The 20,716-nt window shown below is 45.4% G+C and overlaps 1 protein-coding gene across 3 annotated transcripts in view; it reads right to left on the bottom strand.

The window, feature by feature from the left end:
- The window catches only part of SGPP2 (sphingosine-1-phosphate phosphatase 2), a 56,927-nt gene extending 52,995 nt beyond the window's left edge, over positions 1-3,932 (bottom strand). Inside the window, exon 1 of one of the 3 annotated variants that reach the window (XM_053308682.1) lies at positions 3,608-3,932. In XM_053308682.1, the coding sequence (XP_053164657.1) occupies positions 3,608-3,919 (312 nt within the window). In that variant the 5' untranslated portion in view covers positions 3,920-3,932. Of the gene's footprint in view, positions 1-960; positions 1,095-3,607 lie in introns of those variants that run through there. The other 2 variants (XM_053308681.1, XM_053308683.1) reach the window with 2 other exon arrangements.
- Positions 3,933-20,716: the final 16,784 nt, after the last annotated feature.

Raw genomic sequence — 20,716 nt, 5'->3', positions numbered from 1 at the left:
CCCCCCTCCCTCCACGGATGTTCTACTGGAGGAAAATACCCCCTCACTTGTGTTATGCTTTTGGAGAAATGAAATGAAAACGACCAGTGTCAAGGGACTGGGCCAATCACTATACTTCTTGCCAAAACGTTGCAATCTCCTGTACCTGTCCTAAGTTGTTACATTTCTCCTTCTAGGCCCCTTGACAATTCTCCTAAACCTATGCAGAACTATTTACTTATTCATCCGATTACATTTATTCCTGCCTATGCAGGTTTTTACATATATAAACATTAAAGTACTACACATATATTTTTACTCGCCCAAATTTAACTGGGCAGTGCAGACATTTGGTCTGATAATCAGAACTGTTATCACCTATTTTCCACCTCTAGGGCTGTAGACCTTGTCAAAAATCAAACTGAATATTTGTCCCCCCCAGCTGGCTCAGGTACTACTCTGCTGCCAGCCAGTAACACTCTGGGACAGGATGCATCATCATGACACTGCACCCTTTCATTGGCGATTACATGGACATTTTTTTAAAAAAACTCAAGTAATATAATGAGGCTATTCTCACAACGGGGAAAAACTGGGCTCAGGGAGCCCAGCCCGGCTTTCCCTCATCATGAGAAGCACCAGGCTCACAGGCAAGCCCGATGGTTCAACAGTGGCTAGCTTGCCCAAGCAGCCCTGCTTTAAAATGAGGTTAGAGGAGCAGCGACACCATGACACAGCTCCACGGCTCAGCAACTCATGAGTAGACCCCTGACCAAGAGGCTGCAGCAAGCCTTGAAACTGCACGGGGCATAGGGATGTGCAGAACTGTTCTGGTGGTCCGACGGTTCGGGCCGGGAGTTCATGATCGAACCAAACACACACATACCCAGTTCCGTCTGGACCAGAAGAACCGAACCGCCAGTCCGGTCCAGCAGGTCCCCAAACCTTTAAAATAAAATAAAATAAAATAAAAGTAACTACCTGTAGCCCCTTCAGGGGGCTTGCTGTAGCCGCAGGGGTGGGGGGGTGGCAAGGGTTCTCTCTCCCCCCGCCGGCCTCCCTCATCACCACCATGGCTGGGTAAACAGTCTTTTGGGCCCTTTCAGGCCTCCATAAAGGTGAGTGGCAGCCATTTTGGCTGTCGCCACACATGCGCAAATGCCCTCTGTGAGGCCTGGCTACCGCTCGCCTTTACAGAGGCCCAAAAGTGCCAAAAAGACTATGTTTACCAGGCTGCGACAGTGATAGAGGAAACCCTTGCGGACCTCCCCCCTCTCACAGCTACAGCAAGCCCCCCAAAGGGGCTATAGGTAGTTACTTTTAATTTATATTTTTTTAAAAAGTTTGTGGACCTGTTGGACTGGACCGGGGGGGGGGCGATCAATGGGGGCTGGACCGAACTGGCCCGGTTCTGTTCGAGGCCTGTCCGGCCTCAAACCGAACTGGGCCAGATGGTTCCGTGCACACCCCTAACGGGGCGTGCTGGGACTTTTGGGGGCCGGACGGTCCTCAATCCCCGTCGTCCTTATTGGCTCCATGACTGAGCCGGTAATCATGTGCACAGCCAATCTAGCTGCCCAGGAGGATTTGATGCTCATGTGCAGGGATGTTTCGCCTCCCCGCCAAACCCCATTCGGCTCTCCACACTGCTCGTGTGGAAAGCCTCAATGTGTTTGAACAGCATTGTCACTGTCACTATCAAGGCAGTCAGTTTTTGAAGAAGGATCACCCCAAGTTGCTGCAAAGTAAACCCTCCCATTCTCCTCTATGTATCGGCCAGGGCTCTCGTGTGCATCATCAAGTTCAAACTTGTTAGGGACCAAAGCAAGTCAGTTTCAATCACTAGTGATTCACAGCTCCACTATTTAGAAATGTACCATGTAACACACTGTCAAGTAGGGCTTGACAATGCAGAATACTGTATTGCTTGTGGTCTTGCAACTGGTGGACAGGCTGACCACTTCCGGCTGGATTGTGTAAGGAGCAAGCTCAAGTCAAACAGGAAGATGATTCTGTTACTGTGAAAAGAGGTTCTATAACCATGTAATTTGAAGACACATTTTAAAGAATATGATGAATGCAAATACTGGGGTGTTAGGCCATGAAAACTGTCTTTGTTTTCAATGGTTTGTATTTTTATATGGACTAGTTATTCTTTTAAAAAGCTTTTAGCACCTTTTGTGGTAACAAAAGAGTATTAATTATAATAGTATTACAGACTGACCTGAAGACATCCGTCTTCAGTTATCACCGGCACGTCTGGTGGCGGCTCAGAGGCGGGCCTTCTCTGTAGCCGCTCCTGAGCTGCGGAATGCACTCCCAGCAGGAATCCACAATCTGAGTTCATTATTGGCCTTCAGGAGAGGCCTTAAAACCCATCTGTTTGACCTGCCTTCCAGGTTTTTAAACTCTAAAGGTTTGGCCTGGTTTTCCAGGGTTTTATAAACTCTTTTAAATGTTTTAATTGTTAATGGTTTTATGCTGTATTTACAGTTTCCGATTTTAACTGTTAATTGATTTTAGTAGATTTTATTTTAATGTAAACCATCTGGAACCACTTTTGGAAGAGTGGTATAGAAATAAAATATAAATACATAAATTTTTTTAAAAAAAGAACCACTATTATTTGTGGTGTACATGGTACCCACCATTCCTTGTTCATTTTTCAAAAACTTGCTAATCGGAAAGAAAGACTTAAGTGGCCTCATTAGGATACACAATATATTTTAAATAAAACACACTTCTCTTTACTATCTATATATTAATATAATGACTTTTTTTGTCTAATAAAATGCAGTGTTTACTGACATTTTGGATTTCCTGGACAACAATATGGCCAAGGCATGGGTTAAACATGTCTGAAGATCAATTATTCATGTGCTTCTCAACAAAGTGATACCGGCTTTGGTCAGTTTACACCATTTCTAAAATGTTCACCTCTATATCCCCATTTTCACAGAATTACCCTTAAGCTAACAGTCTAGTGAGTTTGCTAGGCGCAGTTCTGGACAGAGGTGCACCTAGGTAATTCTGGAGCCCAGCCAGACCTAAAGGCCTTTGGAGCCCCAGCCCCTTGCAAATTAAGCATCATCATGCTCGGCTGCCTTCCATGCTGATATCACAGGGTCTATTTTAAGTACCAGGACAACTTAAGACTATATTTCTGTTTCCTCCAGCAACCGAGCATACTATCGGGCGCCTGCTTCAATGCCTTGCTTCCACCAAAGCACGACTGCAGAGATTTGTCAAACTCATCTAGTTGCTCCTTCTTGCACCCGAGTTATTGCCTTGGGAAGAAGGGAGCTCCGCAGGTCTTTCCTCTACCCTCGCCTACCACTTTGCACCCACAACAGAAAGTCAATGCGCCTCCATCGTGAGAGAGATGCATGGAATGTCTTGACGGTGGGACGAAGCAAGCACGGCCACCGAAAATCGCCAAGGAGAAGGGAAAGTTTCTCTAGCAACTGGAAGCATTCGCTGTGGTCTCGCTTGAATAGCCGAGCGGGCAATTTCTCCAGGCTAAGCACATCCGGGAGTCAGCCATGCTTCTGAGCAGAGGCTACTACCACCATCACCGCCACCACACTCCAGACCCGCTCCCGCCACCTTCTCACCCAACCCTCGTTACCTCCCAAGCGCTGCCGGGACTGCCGTTGCAGGTGGCGCAGCCAGGCGGTGGGCGGGGGCTGTGCTGCTTGGCCGGGCTATCCCGCCGGAGCGACAGGCGGCTGCTGCCGTTGCCCACCGCCCGAGCCGCGCCAGCCCCTCCCTCTGCGGCCACAGAGGTGGCGGGGAAGAGCCCGCAGCGCCTTTGGAAGCGGGCGACGAGCTGGGAGTCCAGGAGACTGCAGACAAGCCAGGCCATAATCCTTCGAGGTGGCGGGGTCCCTCTGAGGAGCCGCTGCAGGCACAACGCGCGCGCGCGCAAATACGCACGCATAGCCCGGCCGGCGACCGCTTTTCAGAGGGGCCAAGGAGAAAGGGCGGAGCTCAGGCCGCCCCCAAGACAGGTGCAGCCGGCCTGAGCTCCGCCTCCACACAGGTAAGACCGCCCAGCCGGCTCCAGTCAGCGCTAGGCTTTTCCTGCCCGCTGGACTTCGAATCGCTGCCTTCTTCTAGCTTGCCTTGCTGCGCTCGCCTCAGTGGCTGGTCTGGTCTGGTCTGGTCTGGTGCTCTTGATGCTGCTGCAATTAACAGCATCTGGAATAGTAAGAAAGAAGAACATATTGTTTGGAGAGGAATACAGTGATGCATCCTGCAGGGACGCTTTGTGTGGGAGCAGACTAATGATATTCTCTAATTATAAGCAAACCTAGCAATAACGATTTATTGCAGTTTTGTCACAACAACAATATGCAGTTTCTCCCTATTCTGGATAGTAATTACTTCCGACCCTGTACATCGTTAGCTAGAGTAGACTAGAGCCGGCAGAGTAACCCTTGTGCAGCAACAGAAAAAACTCTGCGAAGGGGAGGGGGGAATACAGCATGCTGCGAAGAGACTCGTGACGGTACAAAAAGAGTCGAAATCGTGTCATCTCTCAGGCTTCTAAGACATTTTACGCAACTAAAGATAAAGGGAAGGGACCTTTCTAAAGAAGGAGTAAGGATGCTACACTGACCTTAAACAGGAGAAGTGAGGAAGAAATATAGCACGAACAATAAGCATTTGTAGTCGGAACAGGATTTTAGAATTGGAAAATATCTTGAATGGAGATTGTCTCATTCAGCTTCCTGCTCTCAGTGCAGAATACTGCTATATTAGCATCCCTGACTGATGGCCATTCAGCCTCTGATAGAAGATCTGCAGAGAAGTAGACACTGCACCAGGCAGATGGTTCCACTATGGAACATCTCTTACCCAGAGGCACCCTTACCCCTGGACTTTTGGGTCAAAGTCCAAGGCCTTGCCTCCACACACACCCTGTGGCCCCCCAAATCCTTTTTAGTCCAGGGTGGTGTGGTCATGTTAAAAATGTGTTTAAAATACTGGTTTGAGGCCTCCAAAGGCCTTCAGGTCCAGGCTCCAAAATTACCTAGGTGCACCTCTGCTCTTACCGTTAGGAAATGTCTCCTAATGCCTAGCCTAAATCTGCTTCTTTTCACAATCTCCTATTCCTCTTGTACTCCTTGAGGCGGGTCTCACGATCCGTGAGACCCGTTTTTGTTAAAACTGCGGGGAGAGCGGGCTAAGCTAAGCTAAGCCTGCTCTCCCCGCAGACGAGCGGGCAGGGAGCCCTGGGCAGCTGGATCGGCCGCCCACATGATGTCCGGCTCCGTGACAGAGCCAGTAGGGGTGGGGGCAGCGGGGGCCACGCGGCCCCCACAAGCCCCAGTATACCCATCTTTATTTTTATTTCTTTATGTAAATCACTTTGGGAACTTTTGATGACAAGTGGTATATAAATATTCATAGTAGTAGTAGTTGTCGTCATCTTTCTGCTCCTCGACCTCATGGATTCCAAGATGACAAGGTCACTTTCTGCCACTTTCACTGCTGGTAAGTAAGTGCTTCCCTGCTGGTAAGGATTATGCCCAGGTAGAAAGAGCATGATCCTGCTGTGCTATATCTAGACAAAGTTTAGTCACTGCCATCTCCAATTAAACTATCTTAGCATGACTGGGGAGAGCCTTTGAGAACCTCTGTCAGTCAAGCTTGACTTTGTTGAGTTAGATTCTATTATTTTGATAGGAGTATAGTGTCTGGGGTCACCTTAAATGGTGCAGCGGGGAAATGCTTGACTAACAAGCAGAAGGTTGCCAGTTCAAATCCCTCCTGGTACTATATCAGGCAGCAGCGATAAGAAGATGCTTGAAAGGCATCATCTCATTCTGCGCGGGAGGAAGCAATGGTAAACCCCTCCTCTATTCTACCAAAGAAAACCACAGGGCTCTGTGGGCACCAGGAGTCAAAATCGACTTGATGACACACTTTACCTTTATAGTGTCTGGGATATGACAGTCTGATGCCGAATCAGATGCTTCCTATATCATTATGCTTGTATCAAAAGAATAGTATCCCCCTTTCATTCCATGCAGTGCAGACCTATGCAAGTTTACTCAGAAAGTCCCACTGCATTCAATGGGATTTACTTTTCATTGCTGCTACAGTCACAATTTCACAAGTGCAAGAGTTCTCCTTGACAGCCTCCATAGATATAATTTTTGTGGGGGGGGGGGTTCGGGTCTGTTACAAGTCCAAAATAGCTTCCTAATCCTACAGAGCTTGAACCTCACATGGTTATTCACCCAGAAGAGTAGTCTGGATCGCCAGCTACAAAGGGTGGAGGAGACTCCTTGTAACAGAAGACAGGGAGACTGGTAATAAAATCAATGTACTCTGATATTCAGTTATGTAACAAGCCATTGGAATAGCAAGACCAGGATATTGTTTATTTCCATGTCAAAAGCAAAGGGCTTTGCTTCCCTGCCGATAGGGGAAAAAAGTACTGGGGTTGCATCCCTGTCCATGCTGCAGCACTACACGGCTAGACTGCAGCCTCCAGACATTCCAGTTGTTTAACTTCAGTGGTTCTTGCATTTTGTTGATTTTCTAAGAAATGTTTCTAGAAAAAAGTACATTTCCTAATGCAAATGTAAGAACCAATTTGTTTACTATCAGTTTACACTGGTCTGGGCTGTTGCTTTATCTGAGATAAAACGAGACTGCAATGGAGAGGCACCAGTTTCCAGAAGACATCTGTCAGCATAACACTTTGCATGGTGATCTGGTGTCCACATCACACAATATATAATTATTGCTAATTTAAATATGGAGTAGTATACCTGCATGAAACACTAATTTAAAGGCATTTCACAACAAGCAAAGTTATGATTTTGTGTGCCCCATATTCATGCAAAGGCATTTCACAGATGTTTAGCCTAGAAATCTCAAAAGGCTGTGTGTGTGTGTAGCAGCCCTTTCCCCTGCAAATTTATTCACAAAATAGAGGGTGCAGAGAATGATCTGGAGGCAGAGAGTGTAATTCTGCTGTTGAACCTAAGCAGCCTTTCAATCCTTATAAGTGGAAGATTCAAAGAAGATCTAGAGAAGATCAAACAGAGATGGAAGGAGTATACTGAAAATATGTACAGCAGGGACGTCAGTATCCAAGATACTCTAGGAGATATTCCCTACTTGCAAGAACCTCTAGTACAGGAAGATGAAGTTAGATCAGCACTCTGGTCATTACCAAGTCAGAAGGCTACAGGAATTGATGGACTAGCCACAGAAATATGGCAGGCAACAGAAGAAGAAATAGTCAAGGCTCTAAACAAACTATGCCCGCAAATTTGGAGAATGACACAGTGGCCAACAGATTGGAAGAGGTCAGTCTACATACCCATACCAATGAAAGGAGACTTAACAGATTGCGCAAACCATTGCACAATATCCTTAATTTCACATTCTAGCAAAATAATGCTCAGGATCATTCAACAGATTAGAGCCCTACTTGGAAAGGGAAATACCGGATGTTCAAGCAGGTTTCAGAAAAGGCTGAGGAACAAGAGAAATCCTTATTGATGCACGCTGGATAATTGAGAAAGCCAATGAATACCAGAAAGTATTTATTGACTACATGCTACATACAATAAATACTACATAGTATTTATTGACTACAGAAAAGCCTTTGATTGCTTCGACCATGTCAAATTGTGGAATATCCTTAGGAAAATGGGCATCCCAGAATATCTCATTGTTCTCAGGAGAAACCTATACACAGGACAGGAAGCCACAGTCCAGACAGAACATGGTGAAACAGACTGGTTCCAGATCAGCAAAGGAGTAACACAAAGCCTTCTACTTTCTCCTTATTTATTCAACTTCTTTGCTGAACATATACTGAGAGAAGCTGGATTGGAAGAAGATGAGCGTGCTTTTAAAGTTGGAGGAAGAAACATTAATAACCTGCGCTACGCTGATGACACCACTCTGATAGCTGAGGATGTGGATGATCTGCAAGCTCTAGTAATGAAAGTCAAGGAGCACTGTGAAAAAATGGGACTACGACTAAGTGTCAAGAAGACTAAACTAATGACAATGAGTACAGCAACCAGTCTCAGGATTCTGACAATGAAGACATTGAAGTGGTGGATAGCTTCTGCCTTTTAGGCTCGACCATCAACAGTAAAGGATTCAGCAGTCAAGAAATATGCCGCAGACTAGCACTTGGTAGGGTTACATTGAAGGCCTTGGAAAGGATATTAAGATGCCGTGATGTGTCTACACCTACAAAGATTAGAATCGTTCGGACAATGGTTTTTCCTCTGACACTCTATGGATGCAAAAGCTGGACTTTGAAGCAGCAAGACAGAAAAAGCATTGATGCTTTTGAACTTTGGTGCTGGAGAAGACTTTTGAGGATACCATGGACAGCCAGGAAAACAAACATATGTATAATAGAACAAATCAATCCAGAATTTTCAATTGAGGCACAAATTACCAGGCTCAAACTATCATACTTTGGACACATTATGTGAAGATCCAGCTCCCTTGAGAAGAGGATGACCAGCAGCAAAGTGGATGGACTTGATTATGACAGCAATGAATGCACCACTGAGAGACCTTAAAGGCCGAGTTGAAGACAGATCTTCCTGGAGAGAATCTATCTATGTGGTCACTAAGAGTCAACACCGACTTGATGGCACTTCATAAATCAACAAGGTGGGCAACAACCTGGGAACCATTCATAAGCCACTCAGCTTCTCAGAGGTGGCAGGGCTAATAAATTGTTCCATACACAAACTGATCATAATGCAATCTAAGATGTGTAGTTTCTGCTATTCTTGAAAAACATGGCTTGCTTCCTCTCTTTCTCTCCTATAAGAGAAGCTGCTTTTAACTTGCGTTTCACACTTGAGAGCCACTGTGGCATAGTAGCTAAGCTGACAGACATGAAGGAGACCTGGTTTCATATCCTGCCTTAGATGCGAAACTTGCCATGTGACATCAGATATAAGCAGATATAATGTGATCTAATTGATACCAAATATAAGCAACAGATAAAACGTTTAAAAGCCTTTTTTAAAAGATGCATTTTAAATTTATTTATTTTTAAACACTGAGGGAAGGAGCATGGGCAAAGCACTTCAGGAGGGTCTTCCAAAGCCAAGGGGGCCACAACTGAAAAGGCCTTCTTTAGTCCCAACCAACCGGATCTCTGTCACTGATGGGGTCATGAATTGAGCAGGGCCTGAGATGATGAGCAGAGGGCCCTGTCAGGTTCATATGGGCAAATGCAGTCTAACAGGTTCCCCGGCCCCAGGCCATGCAGAGCTTTAAAGGTCACGACCAGCACCTTGAATCTAGCCAGGAAGCAGACTGGTAACCAATGGAGCTGCCGCAGGATGGGTGTGACCAGTGGCTCCCTTACCCCTGGACTTAGGGGCCGAAGTCTAGGGATGTGCACAGAACCGGTTCTGTGCACACCCAGGTGATGGGGAGGGGTTGCTTTAAGCAGCGGGGAGGGTGCCCTTACTTCCCCTGCCATGTTTGATCCTCTGGCACTGCTTCCAAAACTGCTTTCACAGGGCGGCTGGCACTCACCACTTCTGGTATGACACTGCCTGGGGTGGCAAGAGGATATACAGCTGCCCTGTGACAGCGGTTTTGGAAGCGGTGCCGGAGGGGGGAATGCAGCCGGGGAGGTAAGGACACCCTCCCCGCTGGAGAGAGAAACATGGTGGGAGAGATAAGGGCACCTTCCCTGCTGCTTAAAGCAACCTCCACACATACACCTTTGAATCAGCTTGAACACCGGTCTTTCGAACTGGTTCAGTGGTCTGTGAATGACCTAGGTGTACCTGTGGGTGTGACACTCATAAAGTGACTTGTAGGGATGTACATGTGACATATAATACAGCTAGTATAATTATTTGATTAAAAGTGATTGTTTATATCATAGTTCTATAACCTACATGTATAACCGAATGAAGTATTGATGTTGATAAGAGGAATTGCTCCCACTTCAAGGATTGTCTGCAAACGTAATAGAATGATTTACTTCTGTATAAACAAATGAACTCTGTGTGTCTGAAAGAATGTATGAGTAAGCAAAGGATATACCAGCCCCCCAAACATGATGAGGCGGGTCTCACAATCTGTGAGACCCGCTTTTGCTGAAACTGTGGGGAGAGTGGGCTAAGCCTGCTCTCCCCGCAGACAATCTCTGCAAAAGCCCTGGGCGGCCATATCGGCCGCCCACACAATTGCCGGCTCCGTGATGGAGCTGGCATGGGCTGGGGAGCTTGGGGGCCACGCAGCCCCCGGAAGCCCCAGTATGCCTTGCGCAAGCACACAGGGCATACTGGGGAGACCCCTGGAGCCGGGAGGCGGCTTTTCACCTCCTGATCAGGGGTCTACTCACGAGTAGCCACAGCGTGGATTCGTGCCATGGCTACTCATGATCTGGGAGCCCTGTTTTGCAGAGTGCTCACTCTGCAAACCTGGGCTAAGGGCAGGGGCACTTAGGCAGGTTACCCGCCTAGGAACCACCAGGTTTGCAGCCAAGCCCAGTGGTTTCCACGATCGGGAAAAATCAGGCTAGGCTTTCCTAGCCCGATTTTTCCCAATCATGAAAATAGCCCCAATAAATGTTGGGAAGAAAATTCCCAAAAGGACCAGGGGAAACTGGATAAAAAGATGCCGGAGACAGCAGAAAGGAGTTGCTCGAAAACACGAACTATGGTCAAACCTGGGATCAGATGGATGTAAACATAGAACAGCAAACAGCTTCAAAGGCAAGCAACCCTTTTAAAGTCAGGCATCAACAGAGGTTTTCTCTGAGAAGAACCGAAGATCGTGGGGCCTCCAACTTCTCCCAACTCCCCGTTAAAGACTGATCACCTTTAATTGGGGCTGGTAAGTATGCATGTCTGAGTGAATGAACTATAGTTTAACTAATACTTAGGGTGTAACAGTCAACTGATGAACTAAAGCCAGCCGGTGTCCAGGATCTGTTTTCTTTTTGAGACTTGTATTAGCCTATCCAAAGTAGTACTCCTAATTACAGGTGACCCCCTTAATAATTGGTCACACATGGAACCGGCGGTTCGACGGCAGAGGGGTGCAGCTTTAAGGGTAGGGGAAGATGCATTCTCCCCCCCACCCCATGTTTCCCCTGCCGGTGCTTGGTTCCTTAAACATCCCCCGGGGCAGCAGCATGCCTCCCTGCTGCTCCATTTGCTATGTTTACCAGAAGTAGCAGAAGCGACATGCACAAGAGAGCGCATGTTGTGCGTGCGTGCACAGCTACTTCCAGGTACTTTTGGTAAACATAGCGAAGGGGGCGGCAGGGAGGTATGCTGCTGCCCCAGTGGATGTTTAAGGAACCGAGCACCAGCGGGGGAAACATGGTGGTGGGGGAAGTGCATCTTCCCCCGGCCTTAAAGCTGCACCCCCCACCAAACCGGCAGAACTGGCTGCCCTTTGAACTGGTTTGGAGGCCCATAATGGGCCTCCAAACCAGTTCCGTGCACATCCCTAGTGAATTGCGCCTATGAGCATCCATGCAGCAGCATTCTAGACCACCTGAAGTTTTGAACCGTCTTCAAGGGCAGCCCCACGAAGAACACATTGCAGTTTGCAGTAGTCCACTTTGGATGTTACCAAAGTATGAGTGACTGAGGTCAGACCCGACTTCTCCAAGCAGCGTCACAGCTGGTGTACCAGCCATTGCTGGTAAAAAGCACATCTGTGTACTGCTGCCATCTGTGCCTCCCACCAGGCCTGCTCTAGAGAGATTGGGAAAAGGAGTAGTTGTGGAGAGTGGGAAAGGGAATAGGCGTCATTTTCCCTTTCTTTTCTCCTGAAATATATCTGACAAGCTGGGCCGGGAGCAGGGCATCTGTGCCTCTAGTTTCCCCTGCCCGTTGCCACCAATTTCTTTCCCAGCCTGCCTGCTGCTTTCTTCCCTGTGCACCACTGCTGTTTTCTTGCCTGCCCGCCCATTGCCACCATTTCCCCCCGCCTCCACTGCCGTTTTGTTTCCCACATCACCTCTGGCACCACTGCTTTCCTCTTCCCCTGCTGGCAGCTTGCTTGCAAACTCTTGCGAGAGCTGCTACACATAGGATTAGCGATGGACACACCTAAGAGATATATATAACGCAGGGAGTTGAGTTTCTTAATCTCACTGAGCACATCCCCCCAGGCTTAGCTTCCCTTCCAGAATACTTACTGCAGGTCCCCTTATTGATTGCAGTTCATACTGGAAATATGTTTTTTAGGATTTCCCTTTCTACAGCCTAGATATTTGGCTTTATGCTGATCAGTTTATTATGAAGGAAACCACTTCTAGCTAGATTTACTAATTACATAAATGCTATGCAACATATATTTATGAATTAAGTCTTTGTGGTTCCATAATAAATACAATAGGTGTTTAGAACCTGCTGGGAAAAATCTAGGGTGCTAATTCACGCTTACAAGGAAATACTGATGGCAGATATAATCTTTAGTATAAACTATTTTGAATAATAACATAGTCAAACTGTTCCTTGAAGTGTTTCTAATAAGTATGCAATGCAGATAACTGGAAGCATTTTTTTTTAATTGTTTCATTTCTATTGCACTTTTTTTTTTTTTACCGTGATAGAACTCAAGGAGACAAACATAATTTAAAACACTGTTTTATTATTTTTAAATTGATGTTAATGTTATTGTAATGTGGCTTTCATGGATTTTAGTGTTCCATTTTAACTTTTGTAAATCATCTTGGGATAGGTTTTATGAAAGGTGGTATAGAAATTGAACTGTAATAAATAAGGTTCCCAGCTGATCTGCCATCTAGGCACTAATCTTCCATTTGCTCCCAAAGCGCCTATTCACTGCAATTAGCTACAAAGGCAAACAGCAGGTTCATGGGGTGGAGCAATTTCCCCAGCAAACAAAAAGGCGGCACAAAGGAAAAAGGCCCTGCTGCACATACTGCAATCCTGATCTGAACCAGCACTTCCCCTGTAGCTCCCTTTTGGTAACAAAGAGCCATTGCCAGACTGAAGTATGTCTCTTCAAGACAAATTCTAGATAAGGTCTTATCTGGCCTTTTGTGTCTCTGAACTGGCCTTTCAAGCCTGCATCTGGATCTTTATTTCGGCATGCCTTACCATGTGCTGTATGACTCTTTCCAGTGAGCACACTGTCCTTCCTTGAACTCTTGCTCCTGTTTTCAATTGCCTGCCTGTCTGTTTTTAGACCTGGTTTTGTCTTGTTTCTGCCCTAGACTCTATTTAGCTATTTTTTTTATTTATTTATTTTTGCATTTATATACCACCTTTCGTTAAAAAGATAACCCCAAGGTGGTTTACAAAAGTTAAAAACATACAATAAAAAGACAATTAAAAAATCATGTTAAAAGTATAAAAACATATAAAAACAGGCATAAAAACAATACAACAAATACAACAAATAATGGACTAACTGCAGTTTCATATAAACAAATAACAAGTTATGATGTATGTGTGTCCAGGTGTCTGCACACATGCACATGTTCTTCTGTGAATGACTGCAAATGCATTCATTTAAAGAGTGAACTTTGAAATGCAGGATACAGATAAGAAGTATACTACTGTATAACTATATAGTGAATAATTTATACATGTGTGGTTATGTACAGCTCTGTACATGTGTCCATTGTACATGGTGTATGTATGTTTAACATAATGTGTGAACAGGGCTTTGAATACACCCTATACCTGGTCCTAGCAAGCAGTATTTTCCTGGCTCTTGTTCTGGAAATGCAACTCAAGACCTAGGTAGCCCATGATATAATGTTTCTAAACCTTTGAGGGCACCCACAGTTATTAATAACTAAACAGTTTTGTGTTAGATATCCAATGCTCTCATTTTTCTGGATTTTTAAGTTTTTAAATCAACCTTATTGAATTCTTATTGTCATGTTCATAGTCAAACCACAAACCATGTCCATATCAGATTTAGATAGCAAGTAGTCCTTTCTTCCTTTAGGCAAAAAATAATATTATTATTATAATATTTAACAGACTGCCTTGGTCAGCCTGATGGATGATCTCCAACTGGGAATTGACAGAGTGTGACTCTGTTGGTCCTTTTGGACCTCTCAGCAGCTCTCGATACTATCGACCACCCATAGTATCCTTCTGGAGCGTCTGAGGGGGTTGAGGGTGGGAGGCACTGCTTTGTAATGATTCCAGTCCTATCTCTTGGGCAGATTTCAGATGGTGTCCCTTGGGGACTGTTGTTCTTCAAAAACTGGACGTATGGTGTCCCTCAGGTCTCCGTATTGTCTCCGATGTTGTTTAACATCTACATGAAACCACTTGGAGAGGTCATCAGGAGATTTGGTGCAGTGTTATCAATATGCTGATGACACCCAAATCTACTTCTCCATGTCAACGGCATCAGCAGAAGGCATAACCTCCCTAAATGCCTGTCTGGAGTCAGTAATGGGCTGGATGAGAGGTAACAAGCTGAGACTGAATCCAGATAAGACGGAGGTACTTATTGTGCGGGGTCAGGACTCAGGAGATTATTTTGACCTGCCTGTTCTGGGTGGGGTCACACTTCCCCAGAAGGAACAGGTATGCAATCTGGGGGTGCTTCTGGACACAAAACTCTCCCTAGTGTCCCAGGTTGAGGCAGTGGCCAGAGGTACCTTTTATCAGCTTTGGCTGATACGCCAGCTGCATCCATTTCTTGAGATAACTGAGCTCAGAACAGTAGTACATCTGCTGGTCACCTCCAGACTTGACTACTGCAATGCACTCTATGTGGGGCTGCATTTGTATGTAGTCTGGAAACTGCAGTTAGTCCAGAATGCAGCGGCCAGATTGGGCTCTCAGTCATCTCAGAGAGACCATATCATTCCTATCTTAAAACATCTACACTGGCTGCTGGTAAGTTTCCGGGCAGAGTACAAGGTTTTGGTTATAACCTATAAAGCCCTAAACAGCTTGGTCCCTGGGTTTTTAAGAGAACATCTTCTTCACTATGAACCACACCACCCATTGAGATCATCTGGAGAGGTTCGTCTGCAGTTGCCACCGGCTCATCTGGTGGCTACTCAGGGACAGGTCTTCTCCATTGGTGCCCCAAGGCTTTGGAACACACTTCCTACTGAAATAAGAGCCTCCCCATCTCTTACAACTTTTAAAAGGGCAGTCAAGATGCATTTGCTCACCCAGGCTTTTAATTAGATACTATTCTGATTGTGTTTTAATGTGTTTTAATAGTTTTAACTTTTTAATTTTAATTGTTGAAATGTTTTAATCTTTTATTGGCTGTTTTTATTGTTTGTAAACCGCCCAGAGAACTTGTGTTCTAGGTGGTATAGAAATGCATCAATCAATCAATCAATCAATTAATCAATCAATCAAAACTGCATGCAAGCCTCAAGATAGTTTGCTGCTGTGACAGTGAATTAACACTGCACTGCCCCCTTAGGCAGGGGCAGCCCTTCCATGAGGTGAGGTGAGGCGAGGCAGTCACCTCAGGCAGCAGATTTTAGGGGCACCAGTGAGGTGGCAAAATGCTATCTTGCCCCATGTTTTAAAAGAGGGAACTGGAGGATGGTGCACACACAGTGTGTGTTGGGGGGGGAGCATTTGGCACCATGCCTCGGGTGCACAGAAACCTTGAGCACCACCCAGATTCCTCTTAGCCTAAGAAAAACCATGCTGCATGTTAGCCTTAAGAATCCTGCCAGGGAGCTATTAACCTCATTAATAAACCAGATATTACCAACACCTGAGTAGAGTCTGAATTAAGGTTATTAAAGGGCCACAGCTCAGTAGTAGACCACATGCTTTGCATGCAGAAGGGTCTAGATCAGGGCTGATCAGCTTCAGCCCTTCTGCAAATGTTGGCCTACAAGTCCCATAATCCCTGGCTATTAGCCACTGTGGCTGGGGATTGTGGGAGTTGCAGTTCAAAAGCAGCTGGGGGGCCTAAGTTGAGCAGGCCTGGTCTAGAATCAGTCTTTAGCATCTCCAGTTCAAAGGTCAGGTAGCAGATAATGGCAAAGACCTTTGTCTGAGACTCTGGACAACAGACCATGCTGGGCTAGACAGACTAATCCGACTCAATATAAAGCAGCCTTACATGTTTACATTCAACAGACAACAGAATTTCCTAGTGCCACTCACCATACTGTAAAATATAAATATTGTGTTCCATTTTAAGCCATCGGTTTGATTTGTGTCCAGACTGTTATCATAGTATTGCCAGCATTTTCAAAAGAAAGCTTAGCAAATAATAACCATTCCTGTCATCCCAGTTGTAATGACTAATAGCAGTCCTTGCACATGGCCAAGGTCAGCCCCGAGCTGGTCCAACAGGGCTTCCCCATGGTTGGTTTAATGTTACAGCAAGATGGCAATAAGGATATAGGAGGGCAAAATGTTCATATCTCGGGGTGGGGGGAAGGACCCTGACCAATGCTGCATACATATGCATATTCAGCTTGCCTCTGGCTTTGAGAAATGAACTTAATATCCCTTTGAATGCCAGTTGGCAATATATACAATTAAGACATCTTTTAACACAATTATTTGGACATGATGCACTTGCTGCCTCAGAAACTCCATCATTATTACTGGATTTGGAACATTTATCAGAACAAGCTAAAACTACAGTTCCATTTTATTTAAAACTTAAAGAGAAGGATAAAGCTGATATTGATTACATTCGTGTATTATGGAATCAGGATCCTGAATATACCATTACAGTAGGTAGATCAATGGTTAACAGCATTAAAGATAATGAAACAAGCATATACAGATCTCAAATTGAGACTTGTTCAGAAAAAACTTTTATTTCGCTCATACTGGACTCCCCAGAGGATGCTCAGGAAGGGCTGGGTTCAGAACGCGGTTTGCTGGAGATTTAATATTTATGAGGGAACATTTGGTCATGCCCAATTATTGCATCTTTTTGGGATGAAGTCCATAAAACTGTAAATAAGACATTGCAATTATCATTGTTTTTTAAAGACAGTTATGTTCTCCTGGGATATATTTCCAGGATATGGAATTTAACACTCTATCAACTATGTATTTTTCATGCTTGGGGAGTGGCCAAAAAGATCATAATTCAACATTGGAAAAGCAGATTTACTCTGGAACTTCAACTTTGGATTACCGAAATGTGTTCGTTATCCACATTTGAACTGGGGTTTTTTTCGCCGTTTAGGCAAAGAAGAAGAGTTCCAAGCTATATGGTTGAAATTTAATGAATTGTATGTGCTTTAGAAGGTGTTTATATATATCTGTGCATTGTTTATCTGGTCCCCTCTTCCCCCTCCCCTTTTTTCTTTTACAACTTTATAGGAAAGTGTTTCATTCTTAAGAGTATCTTAAACTGTAATTTATTTGTTCTTTAAAATAAAACAAAAACACTGCTACTTTAAAAACTCAGAATCACCTTTCCCTAGTCTTTTGGAGACAGCTTTGTATGGATAGATTATAGAACAGTTCGCACTATTAATATCAGGTTAGAAGATGCTTACACTAATTTGGGAGCTGGGCATGCTCCCGATTTTCAAACATGTGTTAGATATGTATCCCTTGCTAACTGAGCAAGGGAGGCACCTTTTAAAAGTGGTGATTCTCTTTATTTAGCAGAGGCCGAGCAATTGCTCCTATCCGTCCCCAGCACAGCATCCCTCCAGTGGCTGTTGCTGGTGTCTATCTTTTGTTTGTTTTTTAGATTATGAACCCTCTGGGGACAGGGAGCCATTTTATTCATTCCTCTATGTAAACCATCTTGGGAACTTCTGTTGAAAAGTGGTATATAAATATTCATCATATTTGTATAAAAACAAGGTCAGAGGTGGGGAGTTTGATCATCCCAGCTAGGTAGGAGGAATGTGCCCTACCCAGATTCCACACCCAGCTTCTGAACAAAGTGGGTGGGGAAATTGTCCCACTAACTAGGGCTTGACTGATGATAAAGCTCCATGCCTCCAACCTTATTTTTGTCTAATACATATTCAAAAATCAGGAGTGTGCCCTGCTCCCAAATTAAGGCAGGAAGCTTCTTCTGTCCTAATGTTGATTGTGTGGACTGCCCTAATGTATTTGGCTTTACAGATCTTCCCAGATTATCCACCTATCCTTCAGCTGAGCAGCACAGTTCTGTATTTTTGTGGAACAGTCAGTCCCATATTTGGTTAATCTGTGTCTCTTTCAAATGTTCAGCTGAGCAAAGAGCTATAATGATTTATATTTGTAAACTGAATGCTTTCTTGTTTTGCAAGAGTCATAATCCATTCGATATACTTAGGTGGTAAGAATTGTTTTGTCCAGTGTTCTAGATCAGCTGTAGTAGCTGGAAGCATGCAACTACAGCCAGGTTTCCACCCATTCACAGTCATATGTACTGTATAAGGAAAAGAACTGCATTCCCATTCAGGCTGCTCTTTCACCCAGTTCTCTGTACAAGGTAAAGACAAATCAAACAAGAAGGCAACCTAATGCCTAGTTATAGGCATGTGAAGTGACTCATAGGTGAATCCTGCAGGTAACCAGAGGTACCACATTCTCTTCCTCAATTCAGTGAGATTTTAAAATGCAATTATTTCAGCAACTTGGAAAGTATGAGTCCTGATGATGACAAAAAAAAGTGTATATACGCACACACACACAAAATTCTGTATCAGGCCTGTGTTTAGTGCTAATTGTGTTAGCACTCTCTGCAGTTAGCTGAAACCAACACTTTTGTACAAAAAGCTGCACTTGACTCTTCCTCTGTCCTGTCACTTTAACTGCTGGTGCTTAGATGGAGGGTGGGGAGAGAGTTTAACATTCACCATATGCTCAGAGGCACATGTTGCCAAATTCTTCTTAAGCATTCTTAAGCAAAACTAATCCCCAGCTTTTACTGTTGTCACTAGCCTATACAGGCAGTGGACTGTAGCATAGACCAAACCAAACTGTGTGTCCATGCTTATGATTGTTGTAGGCTAGTACAATATCTCAGACTGGCCATCTGATCATGCCCTCACAGGATGAACATCATGGGCCATTGGATCTCCTCATTTTTTGGAGCTCAGTTAGAGCTGCCACACCCATAATAGTAGGGATGTGCACGGACTGGTTCGGAGGCCATTCTAAAGGCCTCCAGACCGGCCCGGACATGGGGTGGTTAAGTTCGGGAAGAAGGGGTGGGGGGTTCCAATAAGGACAGGGGGGGGCTTTACTTACCCCTCCCAACAACTGCGCCGTATTTTATTGAGCAATCGGGTGGCAGGATATCTCCCTGCCACCCGCTTCATTCCCCGCTCGGTGGCTCCTCCTTTTGTACCCAGAATCGGGCGGCAGGATATCTCCCTGCCGCCCCCTTCAAAACCCCGCTCGGCTGGCGGGTGCCCCCTTCAAACCCCCTGCCGCCCCCAAGACCCCTGCCGCCCCCTTCTTGCTAAATCCCTTCCTATTGCAAGAGGGCGGCAGGAGAACTCCCTGCCGTCCCCTTCCCCTTTGCTGGCTTGGCTGCAAATGGCAGGGAGTTCTCCTGCCGCCCTCCTTATTGGAATCCCCCACCCCAGTGCCGGACCGCAGCTCTGCGGTTCCATGCACATCCCTACATAATAGCTCTGCAAAGCAATGGCTTTTTAGCCTACTTTCCAGTAGACTTATGAGATCACCCAGCATTCTATGTGTCCATTCCCCGCCATCAACTTCGCAATGACTGAACCAATATGAACCCAGTCGGGAACAGATAGGAACACCTCAGTGGTGTAGTTTGTGATGATGTCATCTACCCCAATTCAAGATGGCAGATGCATAAGTGTTTGGCCGCCCACACGACTGCCGGCTCCATCACGGAGCCGGCGGGGGCTTCTGGGATGAGGGACTGCACAGCCCTTGGAAGGTCCAGGGTGCCCTGCGCGAGTCCACGGAGCATCTTGGAGCAACCCCCCAAGACTGGGAGGCTTGTTTCAGCTTCCCAGTGGCGGTCTCCTCATGTGTTGCCACGGTGCAGAACTGCGCCGCAGCAATACACGATCAAATAGACAGGCTTAGTGGAGTGCTCACTTCGCTAACCTCATCTAAGGGGAGGGGTATACAAGCAGGTCATCCGCTTTGGAGAAACTGGGCTCTGCTGCGAGCCCAGTGGTTCTCATGCTCAGCCGCAATTGGGCTAGGCTCCCTTAGCCCGATTTTGGCCAATCGTGAGAATCACCTCAGTGTTTCTTTAACACAGCATTAAGACTGGAACTGGGAATCATGTGAGTGGAAACCCGAGTGTGGATTACTACCCTTAACTACTGGCTGAAGGTGGTATTCTCACCAATGGGCCTGGCCCCACTGATGCCTGAAGATAGTTTTCAGACACAGTGGAAGTCCGCTGCTAAAGAAAAGCTCTCCTCTTGTGGCTTTTTCTCCTGAAGTGCTGCATTCCATGGGCTACGAACAAGCAAAAAAGGCTGCAAAGCAAAGAATATTGGACATGGAATGGCACCAGGAGATAAGGCCTCAAAACGACTCAAATTATGGAGACATGCTTTTAGCACCAAGCCACCTGATTATTGTCAAGCCCTAATAATTTCCAAATATCGTAGAGAATTTGCACTGGTCTGCTTTGATGTGTTGCCCTCAGCAGTGTTATATGGTAGATATGGTGGGATCCCCTACTCGGAACGTTACTGTCCATGTAGTATACAGGCCATAGAGGATGTGGGTCATGTTTTATTATACTGTAATTTTTATAGGGATTCGCTTGAATCATTAATTTTACCCTTGATTAAGGATCTACCAGGCAG

This window comes from Hemicordylus capensis, chromosome 3, assembly GCF_027244095.1.
Source record: "Hemicordylus capensis ecotype Gifberg chromosome 3, rHemCap1.1.pri, whole genome shotgun sequence".
In the NCBI taxonomy this organism is placed as follows: Eukaryota; Metazoa; Chordata; class Lepidosauria; order Squamata; family Cordylidae; genus Hemicordylus; species Hemicordylus capensis.
The sequence above is the reverse complement of the archived record's forward strand: the minus strand, read 5'-3'. Positions and strand labels throughout refer to the sequence as shown.